The sequence below is a fragment of the Sminthopsis crassicaudata genome, chromosome 5 (assembly GCF_048593235.1).
Source record: "Sminthopsis crassicaudata isolate SCR6 chromosome 5, ASM4859323v1, whole genome shotgun sequence".
Classification (NCBI taxonomy): domain Eukaryota; kingdom Metazoa; phylum Chordata; class Mammalia; order Dasyuromorphia; family Dasyuridae; genus Sminthopsis; species Sminthopsis crassicaudata.
Window position 1 is genome coordinate 141,037,189 of NC_133621.1, and position 18,393 is coordinate 141,055,581.

At 35.0% G+C, this 18,393-nt stretch overlaps 1 protein-coding gene across 1 annotated transcript in view; it reads left to right on the forward strand.

Moving 5' to 3' along the window:
* The window catches only part of LAMB1 (laminin subunit beta 1), an 88,122-nt gene that overhangs the window by 16,578 nt on the left and 53,151 nt on the right, over window positions 1-18,393 (forward strand). The window contains exons 8-13 of the mRNA XM_074268335.1: window positions 2,460-2,662; window positions 8,281-8,401; window positions 9,914-10,102; window positions 10,433-10,612; window positions 10,749-10,861; window positions 12,362-12,441. Of these exons, the coding sequence (XP_074124436.1) occupies window positions 2,460-2,662; window positions 8,281-8,401; window positions 9,914-10,102; window positions 10,433-10,612; window positions 10,749-10,861; window positions 12,362-12,441 (886 nt within the window). The remainder of the gene's footprint in view (window positions 1-2,459; window positions 2,663-8,280; window positions 8,402-9,913; window positions 10,103-10,432; window positions 10,613-10,748; window positions 10,862-12,361; window positions 12,442-18,393) is intronic.

The window sequence follows — 18,393 nt, forward strand, 5'->3', positions numbered from 1 at the left end:
TGTGCTTTAGGCATATCACCTTGGCAGCTGTGTTGGGGATAAATTAGTTAGGGGAGAGCCTTGAGGTAGGGAGACCAATTAGGCTATTGCAATAGTCAGGATGAAAGGTGTTGAAGACCTGAATTATGGGGTAGCTTTGTGAATACCATTGTGAAAATATGTTGTGAAGATAGAATTCTCTGGACCAGATAATATTTTTTTAAAGCTAAAAATGGCCATGTTTCTGTGAATACTAGAATCAGATGTAAAACCTAGTTGTTGTCTAAAACTTCACTAAACAGAGTGGAGAAGAAAACAGGAGAAGTTCTCTTAGTCTTTTTAAGTGTTTCCACAAGGGTTAACTCTAGGGCTTCTCAAGTACTCAGCAACTCTTAAGGTTTTTATCCCATTGTCCAGTATTTCCTCAATTGAACCTTGTGTGTGTTCAGTTTTGTACAGGGCAGTGTTTTTCAAGGTTGGTTTTCAGAAATTCCATTCAGTGGAGTAGTACCAATGTTTCTTTGTTTAGTTTTTGGATTTGCAAAGTCCTGTTCATACAAAGAGCTTAAGTTTATTGTGTGAACTTTCTCCCTGAATCAGCAGCCAACTTTTGCCATCAACATGGCAAACCGGGCGTGACTTATGAGCCCCTTAAGGTATTTTTCTGTTTGGAACATACCTTTTATACTCGCCCAAGAGCAAAAATGACTCTTGTATTCAAAATTATTACCCAAGGGCTCTAGCAACATCCAAATTTAAATGTGGAACCAATTTGAGACCACAAAACCTAGGGATAATAACAGGGCAAGTGGGCTAATCAGTCCTTTGGAATCCAGCTTGAGTACCAGTGAATTATTAATTTAGAAAACTTTGATGGAGATGATTGAGTGGTAGTGGTAGTTATTTTTAAGTTACAAGTTTTAAAAAGTAGTTAATGTCATTGTCCTTCTAATTAGCATGGGTATATAAGCTATAGAACTGGGTTTGTGTAGTGGGCCAATCTAAAGAATTAGAATAAAAGAGATATGGGTAAAAGAAAGTAAAATTTATTATAATAGAGAATCTGCCCCTTAATGCTAATAACTATGTCTCCTTATCATTATGCTATATAAGTTCCTTGTGGATAAGCAATATGGTATAGAGGATAAGGGCAGTGGATTTATAGTCAGAAGATCTGGCTTTAAAGCTATTTTAGACGTTAACCATATTATCTTAGGCAAGTCATCTAAGAATGAAGAGATTGGACTTGGCCTCTCAAATTCCTTCCAGTTCTAAATCAATCTTATGATTTTTTTATTCTTTGTATTGGTATCCCCAATATCTAGGACAGTTTTAATGCTTCATAAACATTCTTTGTTTGATTTGTTATACTGGTAAATATGGGAAAAAACAAAGAAAATTTTAAAATTCAATACAGAATATTTTAGCCTGAATGCTTTCTAAAAATATGCCAGTCTGGAATAATTTCTGGATAATTTGTTCTACTATGCTGTGAATCTGTTTTAATCTGAAGAGCCAGGATGTTAATCAATGTAAGCATTTCCTTCACTGATAGTAACTTTCCATATCATTAATACATGGTGTAATGAGGCACTATAACCAAGAATTCATCACCTAATGGCCAAACTTTTGGTAACTGGCCTCCCAACAGGCCAATTTTAGATGACCAGGTTCATTGTCAGGCCTTTCTCAAAGACTCCAAGTTTATAAAACCTGCCAGAGCTTACACACTGTGCCCCAGTGGGCTGAAAGAATAAATTTTAGTGGAGAATTTTCATAATCCTTTAGACTTAATTATGGGGTAGAAAATTTGCAACTTAAAGGTATCATGGACTTTTTTGTACAAAAGTAGGCTTAGAATTGTTTATTTTTTATAATGCTGCCATAGCAGATCTTGATATGTTTGTTTTACTACATATACATTCCAGCCTGAATGAAGCTTTCTCTGGTGAAAATGGACATTATTTGCTTAGCTCTGGTTTGTTTTTATTTGGTTTGGTTTAAATCATTTGTATGCTTATGATGTGAATGTTAGGGACCTCATGTTACATTCTTGTGAATCTCTGACCTCTGCCACCCTTTTCTTTACACATCTTTTTTTTACATAATCATACATCTTAAGAGAGACATGTGGGTTTGGTTGATAAAATGACAATCCCTTCGTTTGCCAGCCAATGAGAGTTTTTGTTATGCTTTTCTCACAGTGGCCATATGAATTATGGGACAAAACCTAATTATCAGTTTTAATTTGCTTTCCTTTCTTCTCAGGGACAGGAAAATGGTAGCCAAAAATATAGCCTCCGAAAGGAATCTTCTTTTTTTATTTCTTTATTTCTTCCTTGCTTTCTTCTTTCCTTATCTTATTTCTTAACCAAATGAGATAGTATGTAACATAATTTTGTAAACCATAAAAGTCATAAATGTCTGATTAGTAGCATTACCATCAACCAAGTCTTGTGTGTCTTTGGTTTATATCACAGACCTCTTAAAAATCACCAACTTAAGAATCAAGTTCGTCAAGTTGCACACTTTGGGAGACAACCTGTTGGATTCCAGAATGGAAATCAGAGAAAAATACTATTATGCAGTTTATGACATGGTGGTCCGTGGAAATTGCTTCTGTTATGGACATGCCAGTGAATGTGCTCCAGTGGATGGTCATAATGAAGAAGTTGAAGGAATGGTAAGTACATTCTGCCATTCTAAAACAATTAATTTTAAATTGAAAATGGAAACATTAATATTTAAACCTTTTTACAGATGGATTTTTTTGTGAATCTTTTAACTAGAATTTAACTTAAACTTTCTACAGTGATTTCTAAGCATTTTACTTTGCAGGGTTTTTTTTTCAGTTCCTACTGCCAGGTTTTTGTGTGTTTGTTTTCCAGATAGGACTGGTGGTGGGTGTTTGTTTAGTTTCTTAGTATTAGTTTTTTATTAGTGGATAAAAGCAAACTAACTTTTGAGATTTGCTGCTTCAGGCAATAGCAAAAGTAACCAACAAAGATTAGAAAGATGCAAAAATTACAATAGTGTTTGCATTTGTTAGGGAGGATTAAAAACCAGAGGCATCCCAGTCTTATGTAGATACCATAAACTGATCATTCTCTGAAAGAGAAAGAGCATCTAACCTATATGATATTACAGAGTTGATAAGCTGAATTTCTCCCACTCTTCTTCCTTTTTCTCTCCTTCCATGATATTTTAATAGTATTTTCCGAATTGTCAATTGCTGAGGTTTTCCAAATGGTAGATAGAAAGTGTGGTGAAGAGATTCTGCAAATTTAATGGTGTATGCATAGCTTTGTGCTGCTATATGATGATGTGGGGATTTTGTTGTTGTTTTTAAAGAGGGCCGAATGAGGTATCAAACGCATATCGTCTTTTTTTCTGATTTATGCCTTTTTCTTTATTTCCATCATAACTACTATTTTAGAAATAAGGGTGTAAAATATTTTTTGGAAATTCTGAACTTAACAAATACCAAAAAAAAAAAAAAAACCAAAAAAGAAAATTGCATATGAAATGGAATCTCTCTACTTGCATTTTAAAAAGTATATAATAAATTCAATCTATTATTTTCAAAATTACTTTGCTTGTCTGTGCTTCCTTGCATATTTTCAATTATTCTCCTTTTTTAATCTTTTTCCCCCTCGGCATTACCATTGCTATCTTCCTTCCTTCAGCCCTAATCAAAAACAGAAAATAAAACTTGTAACAAATAAACTTTGTAAACAAAAACTAAAAGTTCATGTCTCCTGTAGCTTTGTCAAGAGGTAGGTGATATGCTCCATTATAGGTCCTCTAAAATTATGGTAGCTCATTGCTTTGATCAAGGTTCTCAAATTTTATAATGTTGTCATTGCTTAAAATTCTTCTGGTTCCGCTCATTTGAATCTTTGTCGATTACTACTTCCCAATTTCTGAAATCATCTCATTTCTTATGGAAAAATAATACTTCCTTATAATCTTACCAGTTTTGTTTTTGTTTGTTTGTTTTTTAGCAATTTTCCAATTGATCTGCCTATCCCAGCCGTCTTCGTTTTCCATTCCTTTCTCTTTTTTAAAATTTTTAATTAAGCTTTGGAATCAAGAAGTTTATGAACATCCCATCCCTGGTATTATTTTCCCTTTTTTGTCCCCCTTTCCTTAACCCATTCCCAACTGTTTATTTGTTCTGTTTGATGTATTTTTTTTTTGAGGCAATTGGGGTTAAGTGACTTGCCCAGGGTCACACAGCTAGGAAGTGTTAAGTGTCTGAGACCAAATTTGAACCCCGGTCCTCCTGACTTCAGGGCTGGTGCTCTATCCACTGCGCCACCTGGCTGCCCCTGTTTGATGTATTTTTTACCCCAGATCTTTTGTGTTCGCCCCTTCCTTGCTTTATGTAAGAGAGAACTTCATCTGATGCTCAATTTCCCCTACTTCTTTCTCCATGTTTGTATATACTTTTTTTCACATACCTAAGTTATATATATATTTTTAAAAAATAGCAAATTCTACCCCTTTCTCTATTAGTATATGCCTATTACTTCCTTTTTAACTTATCTTAAAATCCTCATAACCAGAACCAATCCATCCATGGACCCTCTGTTTTTCTTAAAACAAATTTTTCCTTATTTAAAATAAAATTTTAAAAATGTATTTCCTTATTTTAAAATGTTAAAATTCTAAAGAGATATTTGTTTTCCCCCATTAGGGTGTCATCCCTTATTTATATAATTAGTTCCTTATAATTTATAGGATAATTTTACCTTTTCTAGGTTTTTCTGGACTCTCATATTTCAAAGTTTCTGTTCCATTTGTCAGGAATGCTGGAAAATCCTATGTTTCATTAAAGATCTCCTTTTCTTTCTTGTAGAATTTATATTCAGCTTTGCAGGATAAGTTATTTTTGGTTGTTAGTCTATAACTTTTGCCTTTTGAAATATTTTCTAACATTTTTTGTAATGAAAACTTCCAGGTTTTGTATGTGCTCATGACTTTGGGACTCAAATTCTCATTTCGATGCTTGAAGTTGTTTTTTTTGTTTTGTTTTGTTTTTATTTGATTTGAAAGGTCTGGATTTTGATTATAATATTCCTGGAAATTTTAAATTTAGGATTTCTTTTAGGAAGTGGTGGTGAAATCTTTCAATTTTTCCTTTGCTCCTTGATGCTAATAAATCTGGACAGTTTTCATTTCTGATTTCTTTAAATAGAGTGTCTGAGGAGGGTTAAATTATGATTTTTAGGAAGTCTCTTCACTCTTTTCCAGATTGTTTTTGTTAGAAGATATCCTTTGTTTTCTTATATTTTTTCCCCAATCTTTTGGGTTTTAGCTATGACTCATGGAGTCATTGATTTCTATTTGGTGTATTCTAGTTCTCCAACAGTTTGTTGCTAAAATAAAGTTATCATTTTCTATTCTGAACTATTCTCCTTCCAATTCTTTTTTCCAGTGGGTTTTTTTTTTTAATCTATTGCTTCAATTCTTCTGGGTATTCACATAGTCATTGCAAAAAATCCATTTTTTTCCCTTAGAATTTGTGAAGAAAGTTGAATTATTTTCTTCTTAGTTGGATTTTGGAGTATCTCTGAATCTATTGTAATTTTTTATGGTAAGCCACACCTTATGTTTACTTATCTGTTCCTGAATTGGGATGCCTTTATTCCAAAACCAGCTAGGTCTTACTTCCTGCTATTTTGGATGGTCTAATTGGCTCTGCTTTTTCTTACCCTTGTCACCAGGGTTATAACACTGGCTTCCTTCTCATGAGATCAAGATCCCCTGGGTCTTTGAAAAATCAGAGTGCTAGATCTTCAGAGCCATGTGTGGCACCGCTGGGTCAGTGCTAGAGACTCAGAACCCCTGGGCCAAAGGTGTCTTGCTCTGGAGCACTGCCATATCTGGACTGGTTACAATCACTCTGGTCACTTCCAAAGATCCCTCTGTTGGTGTCCTGCTCTCTGGAGCTTGGAGTCTTAGGATAGAGAGCCTTCTGGCTTGTTTTCCTGTGTAGAGCTCCCTTTCTTTTTGTCTGTGGAGTGATGATTGACTGTTGTGCAATTTTAGAGTGAAAGGAGACACTAACTTAAGTTACTCAATGAATTTCTTAATCACTTTTCATTCTGACATGATTTTTTAGGTTTTACTGGAATAAGTTTGTAGGAGCTAATATTTAGGCAGCCATTTTGGCCAAAAGTTTGGCTAATGAGAGTTATGGAATTTTTCCACTGCCATGTTTTTTAAATTGATATTAGATTAAAGGTCCTTAACTGGGACCCATGTACTTCCAAGGGTCTCCATGATATGGGTAAGGAAAAAAAAGATTTATTTACTTGCACCAAATTTTGGTTTTCTTTGTAATCTAAGTATTTTATGCATTTTAAACCATTTTTCTGAGAAAGGGTCTATAGGTTTCACCATACAATCAAAAGGAATCCATGATGCAGAAAAGGTTAAAAAACCTGTGTTAGATAGACTTTATATGTTGTAACGTGTTCTCTTGGCAGTTACTATTACTAGTCTGTCCTAGACCCACCAGAGTACCTTTGACCACTGTGCTTAGCAGTGTGAACTCTACCCGGCTCGCCTCCTCTGAGGCCTTCAAAGGTCTCTGGCCACAATCTCTTGAATCTATAGCTTAATAACCTGTAGCGCACTCAAGAACAGCCACGTGTAATCTTAAAAGCCTTTATTATACCTACTCACATAATGCCCTAACTGAAGCCCTGACTTGTTGGTTCCCGAGTGAACACCTGGTCAGAAGACCCACAAGTTCACTTCTAAAATCCTTACCTCTTTTGGCTATCCATCTTGGCTTGGCCACCCAGGCTAGGGAGCCAGGTTAAAGAGAGCGCCAGGTTAAAGAGAGCGCCAGGTTAAAGAGAGCGACTGCTGCCTGCAGTGGGCTTACAAAGGGCCTGTGAGGTCTCACACACACAGCCAATCAGCGAGAGAGTCACCCATTACGAAGCTATCTCAAAATGGACAGGATCCCACTTACAAGGCAGTCCTAATATCCACATAAATTACTTCTGGGCTTCAATCTCCCGAGGCACTGTGGTGCTGCCCATTTAAAGAGCTCTTACAATATGTGTTCCCCTATAGCAAATTTTGTATCTGTTTGAAATTTGCAGAAAGTGATCCATTTTGTTAGGATGTATCACAGCGTTTAATAATGTGATACTTACTATGTCAGACTTTAGGCTAAGCATTAGGTTTACCAATAAAACAAAAAAACTCAGCCCTTGCCCTCCAGGAGCTTACAATCTATTTGGAGAAAGCAGCACCTAAAAGAAAAGTGAAAGGGGGGGATTGGGAGAAGGTAATGTCACAGAGGAGCATAATGGAGAAATTCAAAGGAGAGCAGCGTGATGGGAAATGAAGAAATAGCTTTCCTGTGTGTGTTCACAATTGGAGGCTCTGAGAAGAGCTCTTTACAATGCTTTTCATTCAGAGGATACCGATGAGGTGTGAGTTCCAAGCTTGACTCAATCTGAAGATCATGAAATTTCTGGGGAAATGATTGAGAACTCCAAAGATATACACTTGAGTGGGAAATGAAGAGACCAGTGCAGATGCTATGAATGCTTTCTTGTAATTGCCTTCACCTTTTAAGTCAAATACCAGACAGAGTTCAAGATGAACCTGCCCCCATCTTAAATTCATGATAATTGATAGAGGCTATCCAAGTCCAGTGCATGTATTTACTCTAGAGATGGCAATCCTATTTGTCTAACACCTGGAGTTTAAAATGTGCTTTGCTGTATAGTACAAGACTTCTCTCTTCAAAAACAAACATACTTCCCAAATGATTCATCTTTAGAGACTTTGGGGTCTCCTCTTAAATATATTTAAGTTTTTCAATTACATAAACAGGAAAATGGCAAGTATAATTTTAATCACAGGGGTTTAGACAGTTTTTTTTTTTTTTAATAAAGACATTCTCCAAATTATATCAAAATTTCCAGTGTATTGTGTGAGGCATGATAGTGAGCCTAGAAACGTGAGAGCTATACAAAGAGTTTAATGTACTTCTCCCATATGTCTGTATTGGAGAATATGTACTCTTATTTTTTTTTTTTATTTTTCTTTTTTTTGTTGGATTTCTTTGTGGAAGAAAAATAAAATCGCAACTATTTTGTAAATGAAAGAAGATATTGACTTAAAAAAAATTCATTTTTGTTTAAATTTGCTTCCTTGTGTCAGAATGGAGAATAATGTGAGGAAGTATCTACTGCTGTCATGAGTTCTCATAGACATTATCCTATGAGGAATTCTACTGTAATGATTTTTTCCCCTCTCATTTTATTCCAGGTACATGGACACTGCATGTGCAGGCATAATACCAAAGGTTTAAACTGTGAATTGTGTATGGACTTCTACCATGATTTACCATGGAGGCCAGCTGAAGGTCGTAACAGTAATGCATGCAAAAGTAAGTTCTGAAAAGAGAAAGGGAAAAAAGCCAGACTCAATTTTTGTTTTTATTTCTTAACTTATTTTTATTGTAAACTTTAACCTCAAAAACAAGTTAAAAGATCCAAAAGGAAACATGTCATATAATCAGGGCAATGACAATATAACCAGAATTTAACAAAAAATATTTCAACTAACATAATGTCCTCTTTGTGTTTCCTCTTGAACTTTGTCTTTTTAAAGCTGCACACATTTTTTTCTTTATATAAAAATAATTGTAATAATGATAATACTAACATTTATATAGCACCTATTAGATATTAAGTACTATGCTAAGTGCTTTGTAATTATAATCTCTTATAACAGCCCATAGAAGTAGGTGTTATTACTATCCTCATTCTTTAGGTGAGGAAAGTGAGATCAAAATGTTAAGTGACATCTAGAGAACAGATTCAAACTCAGGACTTTCTAAATCCAGGCTATCACTCTATCTACTATGTCACCAAATCAACTTTCCTGGTTCTGTTTATTTTGTTCTTTCATATACATTTTTCCATGTTCATGTATGTTATTTTAATAATACATCATTGTATGATATTCATATACTAATAGAAAAACAATGTCTAGAGTGGCTAGGGAACTGCCTCAGAATCAGGGATTTTGACGGGATTCCAGTTCTATTTGAATTTGATGCCAGTGCTTTAAGCAACTCTTTCAAGATTGTAAGTTGCAGAGACAGTGCCAACTTATATTGGGAAAGGGAATCTCCCCATCTGGGAGTTCATTAGATCAATTAAAATGAGGAGTCTAGTCCTTATCCTTTATTGAGAATGCCAGATACCATGTGAGATGCTAAAGTAGGAATATAATTCCAGCATTTTTACTCCAAAGCCATCCGTCTAAATGGAGTGGGCAACCTGAAACCTATATGTTTTCTTTGTGTGATTCTACAAGGTGGCTTTCTGATGATTCTTAATGATCCCTTCTCTCCTTCCCAAGAAAGTAAATGAAGACTTACTGTATACTTTGTAGGAGAGGCAGTGTGGTATGATAGATGGAGTCCTAGTCTTAAAGTAAGGAAGATGTGGGTTCAAGATGCCCCTCTAATGCATACTGGTTCAATAAACCTGTTGGTGCCCCAGAGAAAGACTGTAAGCTGCAGAACTTCCAAGCTATTCTTGACCTTACACGTTGGTAGAAAAAAGTGTCCTTTCCAGAGAATTCACTACATAGTCAAGTCTCAGGTCCTGAAAATAACAAAACATAGTTTATGCTTTTAAAATTTTACCAAAGTAGTTCTGATTTTTATCGTGTTGAAAAAAGAGAAATCTTAACTATTTAGCAACTCAGTTTAACTGTTAGAATTTTAATAAACTCTTAGGAGGATACTTTTTTTTTACCCATATCTAATGCCATATTTCAAACACAGTCCCTCCTGGTTGACAGGTAGGGAAGAGATCTTTCAGAATTTGATTTAGAATGAATTCCTTTGGAAGTTAAATCTTATCATCTTATTGGTCTTGTTCTGCAGAGTGTAACTGCAATGAGCACTCTGGCTCATGTCACTTCGATATGGCCATTTACTTGGCAACAGGCAATATCAGTGGAGGAGTGTGTGATGATTGCCAACATAACACAATGGGACGGAACTGTGAACAATGCAAACCTTTTTACTATCAGCATCCAGAGAGAGATATCCGAGACCCAAACATCTGTGAAGGTAGGTAGAGGAGTGGCAGTTCTCTGGGTCTATCTTTCAGGCATTCTTTCCTTTTTGAATCTAAAATTCTGGATTTACTCTCTAAGGAATAAGCATCTTTCAGTAAGAGTCCTAAGCCACATTGCAAATAATCTTTTGCCTTCCCATTTTTAATCATTTTGAACCCTATGGATGAAATTCACACTTTGAGCAAGCCCTATGTTTAATACTGTTTACTTGGAAGATTTGGAAAGGCAAAGGGGAAGTATGTGTTTATGCACACCCAGGTTACATTGTTTCCTATAATTAACATCATGTTATCTATGCCTTGTTTGTTCCCCCTCCCCCAAGCATGTACCTGTGACCCAGCTGGTTCTCAAAATGGTGGCATTTGTGATAGCTACACTGATTTCTCTGCTGGCCTCATTGCTGGGCAGTGTCGGTGTAAATTATACACAGAAGGAGAGAAGTGTGATATTTGCAAAGAAGGCTTCTATGGATTAAGTGCTGATGATCCATTTGGGTGTCAGTGTAAGTATACCACACATAGAAAGCAGAAATTTTACATTTGGAATAATATTTACTTAACACCTTCTTGGGCTACTAAAATTGTGTATTCTCATTCATTTAATTTATTGGGTTTTTTGTTTTTTTTTTTCAAATAAAGCCTGTGCTTGCAACCCCTTGGGAACTATCCCTGGAGGGAACCCTTGTGACTCCGAGACAGGATATTGCTTCTGTAAACGGCTTGTGACAGGACAGCATTGTGACCAGTGTCTGGTAGGTTTCTATGTTTTTGGGGAAATGTAGCAAATTGTGCAATTTATGAATTTTAATTTGGAACATTTTCCCCTAAAGAATCCATTGGCATCAAATGGTATGCAAATACGATCATAAATACAAGCAAAAGTGACTTTAGAAATCATATCTGTTTACCTAAGTAATTAATATTTATAAGTATTAACAAGTATTAATAATAATAATATAACAATTAGCATTTATATAGCACTTTAAGGTTTGTAAGGTATTTCACAAATACCTCATTTTATCCTCACAAAAACAATGCTAGATGTTATTATCATACTCATTTTATACATAAGGAACTTAATAAGGCAGATGGCTATTAAATGACTTGTGCTCAGGTCACATGGCTAGTAAGTTTCTGATTTAAACCCAGATCTGCCCAAATCCAAATCCCCCGCCCTATTCACTACATCACTTTTATGCTATTATTATTACATCACGAAAGTAGCAAATTCAGAGGGAAGAGGCATATGGTGTAATGATCATAGTTTAAAACTTGATTTCTAGACTCAACTCTGCCTCTCATCATGTGATCTAAACAAGGCACTTAGCCTTTCTTGGACTCAGTTATTAGCTCCTTTGCTGATTAAGGGATTAAATTAAAAGACCTTGAGAGTCCCTTTCATCTCTATAATTATCTATTATCCATACACCAAATGTGATTTAGTCTAACCTAGAAATGAGCTAGACCTTTCTTTAGAATCTGGAAGAAACTAAGAAACTGTTATTAATGAGCCCATTTGTCTTATTCATTAGGCAGGAACTATTTTTTCTTCCTTGGCTAAAGGTGCCCCTTTTAATTCTGGCTTTTGTTGAATGATGTCTTGCTTCTGAGTGGTGATGCAACTATTCTTTGTTTTAAAGTATGCCTCTTAAGAAATACTAAAAAGAAAATTTAGCTCTGGATCTTGGAAACCATTGCTCTGTGGGATAAAACTCAAGGTCACAAGTTGCCCTCTCCTCAACTTTAAACTGGAAGCACAAAGCAGCTACTAGCTGTGGTTTAGGAAGGGGAGAATTTTCTTCTAACTTGTTCCAGGAGGACCAATGGAATGATTGTTACCTGTACTCCCTCCACTTACCACATCTGAGCCTGATTTGCAAGTCAGTTGAGGTCAATAAACATTAAAAAAAAAAAACTTAATCGGTTCATCAAATTCTTAGCAGGTTTTCCTTTTCCTTAAAAGGAAAACACAAGTACAAATGAATGGAATTTGCATTTCTATTGCTTCTTCAGATTAATGATTAGTTCATATCAGTCAGATAAACTATTCGATAAAATCATACCATTATACATAATGTAGAATCCATTGGTTGTTTTTCCCCTTAATATTAACAATAAGTCATTATTTTTATTGCTTTCTCACTTTCACAACGAAAATATATTGGAAGGGTGACCACAACCTATCTTTTGCTGAGTCATTAGTGTGATTACAGAAACCCACCTTTAAACAATGTCATCCTTTTGTTCTACAGCAAGAACACTGGGGTTTAAGCAATGATCTAGATGGGTGTCGACCTTGTGACTGTGATGTAGGGGGATCATTAAACAATAAGTAAGTAAAATTTTATTTCTAATCCTGTACCACAATTTATCGACAATTATTGTAGTTATCTGTTTTTGTGGACTTTAGCAATACTGGGGAACCCATCATATTTTAAAACTTTGAGTCTATTAACTATTTATTCCTATTAGACTACCAAATAACTTTTTGAAATCTTAAATAATCCAGTTTTTTATACTGCTTCTAAGAATTATTTAGGACTAGAATAATAATTTGCACAAAATGAATATGGCTCATCTTATGGTATTGAAATGGAGTAGAATAAAGGCATGGAGAAAAAAATGCATCCTCCCACCTGTGGTTTCCATATCTGTGGTCCTCACGGAATCACAGAATTTTAGAATGGAGCTAGATAGTCTTAACCTTTTCTGAAAAAGAACCCCAAGGTAATATTCATGACAAGTATTCAATTAGCCTTTGCTGAAGACCTTAATGAGGAAAGTTTCCATTAGCCTACTAAGGGAACCCATTCCATTTTCTATAAGCATAGTTTTTAAAAGTGGACTTTTCTCCCTGTATATCAAAACTAAATTTGCCTCTTTTTGCAAAGTTCTGCCTCTAGGTCAAGTAGGAAAAAAAATTCTAATCTCTCTTCCATTTAATAGTCTTTGAAATTCTTGAAAATAACTCTCACTACATCTGTCCTCTCTTACTGCCCCTGTGCTATGCTATATCCTCTCTTAAGATAAATACCCCCAATTCTTTTAACACTACTTCAAATAACAGGGACCTTTACCATTCTGTGCCTCTTGAAACCTGCCCCCACAATGGAACTGCCCTTTTTATGACTACTAGACATCACCCCAATTCTGTGCTTTACCTCAACTGAATTTGCCCCAAATAAAGTTAGTTTCAGCTCCAGATATGAAATGTAACTTTAATTAATTCTCCTTTGATAACCATACTCCCATTAGTGAAAATTATGTCTGTAATTCTGTAATAATTTGGTATACCATGAATTCACAATATACTTAAATATTGATCAATTGGATGTGAAGGCTTATTTTAAATTATCCAAGGGCTATGGTTGGTGAATTGTTAACTTTATAGAAATTGTCTTAACTATTTCTGGGTCAATCATCAATAGGAAGTTTATGAAGCAATACTATGTGTCACACTGTGGAATATATTTGAGAACATAAAGACAGAAAATTAAATAGTTCCTTTCCTTAAGGAACTTACATTTTGCTGGAATAAAATGTGTGCAAATATAAGTATACATAGATAAATACAAGAAAAGTTTATGATCTCCACAAAAGGAGAGGTTTTATCTTGGAAAGATCAGGAAATGTGTCTGGTAGAAAGTGTTGTCTGAAAAAAAGCAAGGGGTTCTGAGAGTAAAGGGGAATTTCTGTCTAGTCTGTGTCTTGCTGGAAAATATAGCAGAAACATCTGGTAAAGATAGTGCAAGTGACTGATGAGAGAATAAACAGATGTTAATTCCCTCTTGCTCTGGAATCATCTCCCAAAAGAATTCTGTATTCATTGAATGAGCTTGACTTACCCACAAAATCTGATTCCTTTGCAAGTTTATTTTTCAGGCTCATAGTAGTCTAGTGGAAAGGGATGAGATTGTTCTATTTGGCTTCTTAATTAGGGCTTGCTCTGTTATAGATTGTGGAGTATTCTTGAGTACAACATGTAGCATCTAAAAGTCCACTATGAACTTCTGTTCTTAGAAAACCACAGAGGAAGAGAAAAAAAATGGGAGTAATCCTGTCCAAACAAAGAAGGGAGACCGCAGACTTCTTAGTCCACTGAAAAGAATATAGGATTTTAGAACTGAGATCAAGTCCAGCTTTCTTACTTTGCTGATTTGGAAATTGAGTGCCTTGTCTTAGGTCATTTAAGGTAGCAAATCATCAAGCTGGGATTTAAACTCAGATAGCCTCTGATTCCAAAGCCAGTACTCTACCCACTCTCCACACTGGATACTTTCTCTGGCTTTCTTTCTTTTGAGACTCCCAGAACACATGTTCATTAATTTAGTAATTGATTGCCCAATATGAAATGGCTGCTCATAAAAATCTTTCTACTTAAATTAAAAGAATATATACACTTCTTTCAGTCTTTCTTAACAACAATTTCTTGTATTATTTAATCCCACACAGTTTTTTAAATCTTTTTTTTTTATGTCTCTTCTCTCACTCTTATTCCCTTCTTCCTTTTCCTTTCTTGAGTTTTTCATCTCCTAAGCTCTGATCCCCTGTCCTTTCTCCTCTGTCATTTTTATACTCTATTCTTTATCCTCTAGTCTATTCTCTGCAACGAAGAGGAACGATTGGTTAACACTGAAATTTGTTTACCAAGAAAAATTATGAAAGATCCTTTAAAGGAAGGAAGGTTTTTAACTCTAATATGATTAAAAATGAAACCCTACTTTTTGGGTAAGATAGAAGACAGTTGCTAAAATCTTTAACATTTTTTTTTGCTCTATGATTCTGAAGTTTATTTTTATTGATGTTACCTGTTCTAGAATGCAATACTGACTCTTTTGGAAGGAAGATTCTTTACTTGATCTAGGAACCAGGTGCACCAATTTAAAAGAGATTCTTCCCAGACAGTTGATTAATAATATTCAATCAACAGAGTATCCTAGTAACATCAGGCTTTTTCACCCAGACTCTTTGAGAAAAAATAGTATTGAGGGTGGGAAACACCTGGGATGATGGTTTATATCCCATATATAATCTGCAGATTCTGAATAGAATCTACAGCTTGATAATTTGATTTATAAAAAGTTTTTTTTTAATTTAATTTATTCAGCCCATTGTGTTATATTATAATACAATGAAAACTCACTAGTTGTGGAGAAAGTTAATTTCAGTTATGGAACATTTTTAAAGGAGTATAATTTACACTATCCTTAAACTAAACTCATAAAAAAATTTTCTGATATAATTTTAATGAATAAAAAGAATTTTTAGAAATTAGGCTTTTGATTTATAACATAGAAATAATGTTTCTTAAAATGTTTGACAACTATTCAAATAGTATAAATACCTTCCTTCTAAATTAGTGATGTCTAGACTTGAGGTATTTATTGTACTTTAAAACTAGAGAGCATCAACAGATATTGTAAATTTTTATTTAAATATTTATTGAATGCTTACTACAAAAGTTTTGATAATTGCCACATACTGTGGAGCACAAGAGAGGAGTATTAAGACATGGTCTCTTCCTTTGAGGAATTTTCAGTCTAATTGTTGTAAATGGGTCAAAAAGCAAAGTTGCAAAGCATTGCAAAATAATGGATCACTGAATTTTGCGGCACTGACTCCAAGTCCAAAAAGGGAGAAATTTATATTAGAGAAGTTGGAAGAAACTTTGTGGGATGAAGTGGAAATTGATTTAAGCTTTGAAAAATGAGTGAACTTTGAATAAAGAGAAAGAAGGATTGATGATACATGTATATATGAGATAAACAAAAGAGATAAGAAAATTAGTATGATTAATATGACCTAAAACGGGGACTAGGTTATATAAAATTTTTACTCTAGCCAGGAAGCTTGAACTAGATAAAATAGAAAATGGGGAAACAAGATTCTTAAGCAAGGTTTTACCTTAATAAAAGTGATGTTTTCCTGGCAACCATCTATAGGAAGGATTTGAAAATGTTGGTGAGATGGGATGGGATTTGAATGTGTGATTTTATAGGCATGGGGAACTCTCAATGAGGAAACTCAAGAGTTTGTTTTTTTTTTTTTGCTGAGACACTTGGGGTTAAGTGACTTTCCCAGGGTCACACAGCTAGGAAGAGTGAAGTGTCTGAGGCCAGATTTGAACTCAGGTCCTCCTGACTTCAGGGCCAGTGCTCTATCCACTACACCATCTAGCTGCCCCAATGAGGAAACTCTTAACCCAGATAGAGCAGCACCTTCTCTATAAATAATAGTTTTAGAAATTTTCTTGATGCATTTGATGTCTCAAGGTCACACAATCAATGTGTCAAAGAGAGAACTTGAACCCAGGTCTTTGGTTGGCTCTCTATCCTACCACCACTCCCTCTCTAATACATATATATGTTCCTTTATAGTTTACAGAGAACTCTGCTCAAACCAGTCCCATTTAATAGGAAGAATGTCATTCTCCCCATTTTGGTAGTGATGAAAGTGACAATCACATAATTAGTCATTATTAGAGTCAAGATCCAAACTCAGATTATCTGACTCTTAAATATGGTACTTTTTCTACTTAGGCAGCTGCTGGAATAATTTAGGCATAAAGTGAAAACAATTATGGTAGTGACAATGGAATGGAAAGGATGACTCCAAGAGAAATTTAAAGGGACAAATGATGGTTAGAATTTGGCAATAGAGATAGATGGCCAATAAATATAGTGTTGGCTTTGGAATCAGAAAAATTCAAGTTCCAGTCATACCTATGAGATTCTAAACAATCATGTAACCTCTGAGACTGTTCCTTCATCTGTAAAATGAAAGTATTTGATTCAATGGCTCTTCCAACTTCAAATCTCCAATCCTATGACCATACTAAGTATTGTCATTATCCCAAAAAGACATTGTAGAGAAGGAAAAGTTCATTTGGGAGGGATGAAAATAAATTCTGTGTTGAATTATTTGAGCTTGAGCTGACAGTAGGATATCTAGGTGAAGATATTTGAAATGGAGAATTAGAGCTTAAGAGATCCTGGCTAGAGAAGTCAGTATAAGAGTCATCTTATAGAGATTTAGCTAAAGTCATGAAACTGAGTTGAGTTCACTCCAAAAGTTTGTATTGATTGACTTGAAAGCATGCCCTAGTGTACAGTGACTTAAAATTATTGATCCTTAGGAAATGAGTGACTACTAAGACAAGTTCAATTAATTTATCCAGGGCAAATGTCTTGGTGTTATTTTTGACCTGCCGTTCTTGTCCACATAACCAAGTTCTCATGGCTTATGCCAGTAGTGGATCATTAGGGAAAGCAACCTCTAGCTGTGTGACCTGAGGCAAGTCGCTTAACCCCAGTTGCCTTAGGGAAAAAAAAAAAAAAAAAAAAAAAAGGCAACCTAAGAATTCTCTTCCATATTAGGTACTTAGGCGGCACATTGGACAGTGATTGACTTTAAATTAGGAGCCCTGAGTTCAGATCCTCCCTCACACACTCAGTTTTTTTGGCCTCAACTTCCTCATTCATAAAATGGGAATAATAATACCACTTACTTCTCAGGAGTGTTGTGAAAATAAAATTAGATATCTGTAAAGTGTTTTGCAAATTTGAAGGTACTGCATAAATGCTAGGTAATTATTATTGTTGTATCTTTATTCTAATAATTGCTTAACTTTTGATAATTGTTCACGGAGGATTTAGTTGCTCTTTTTTTCTCCTTAATCTTTTCTTTCTTTCATTTGGTCCTTCTTTACACATCTGCTGGGAAGGGAAATGGGATTTTGTCTTGTATTTATGATGTAATGTCTAATGCCTAAACTGCTATAAATGTTTTTTCTTGGGATTCAGTGCCAAAAGAGGCCTCGGTTGTAATTGGAAACACGCCTCTCTCTCCTGAGAATTGGTTAAGGGATGTTAAGAACTTGTATCCCTTTAGGAAAACAACCACCTACATGGTGCACAGGAATGTGAGCACAGCTGGAATGTGGCAATGCAGTTTTGGATCATTTGAAGGAACCACAGTTATAAGCTATCCCATGAGAAGGAACTTGTCCTAATGGCTTAATCTAAAACATATCTTAAAAGAGCTTGAGGTTTTGCCCTTACAGGTTGACTAAATTTTAGATGGCATTCCCAAATTATGTCTTTAATGAAAGTCTAAACGAGAGTGTTGCTTGTCACTCTGACTAAAAGAATCATTCATATAAAGACCAACTTATTGATGAGTCTAGACTGAGCTATATGGAAGAACAGACCCAGTCTATTACCTGCCAGACCCCCATTGGCAAAGACTTCAAAAACTCAAGGTCTTCTCAGGTCCATGGCAAGAC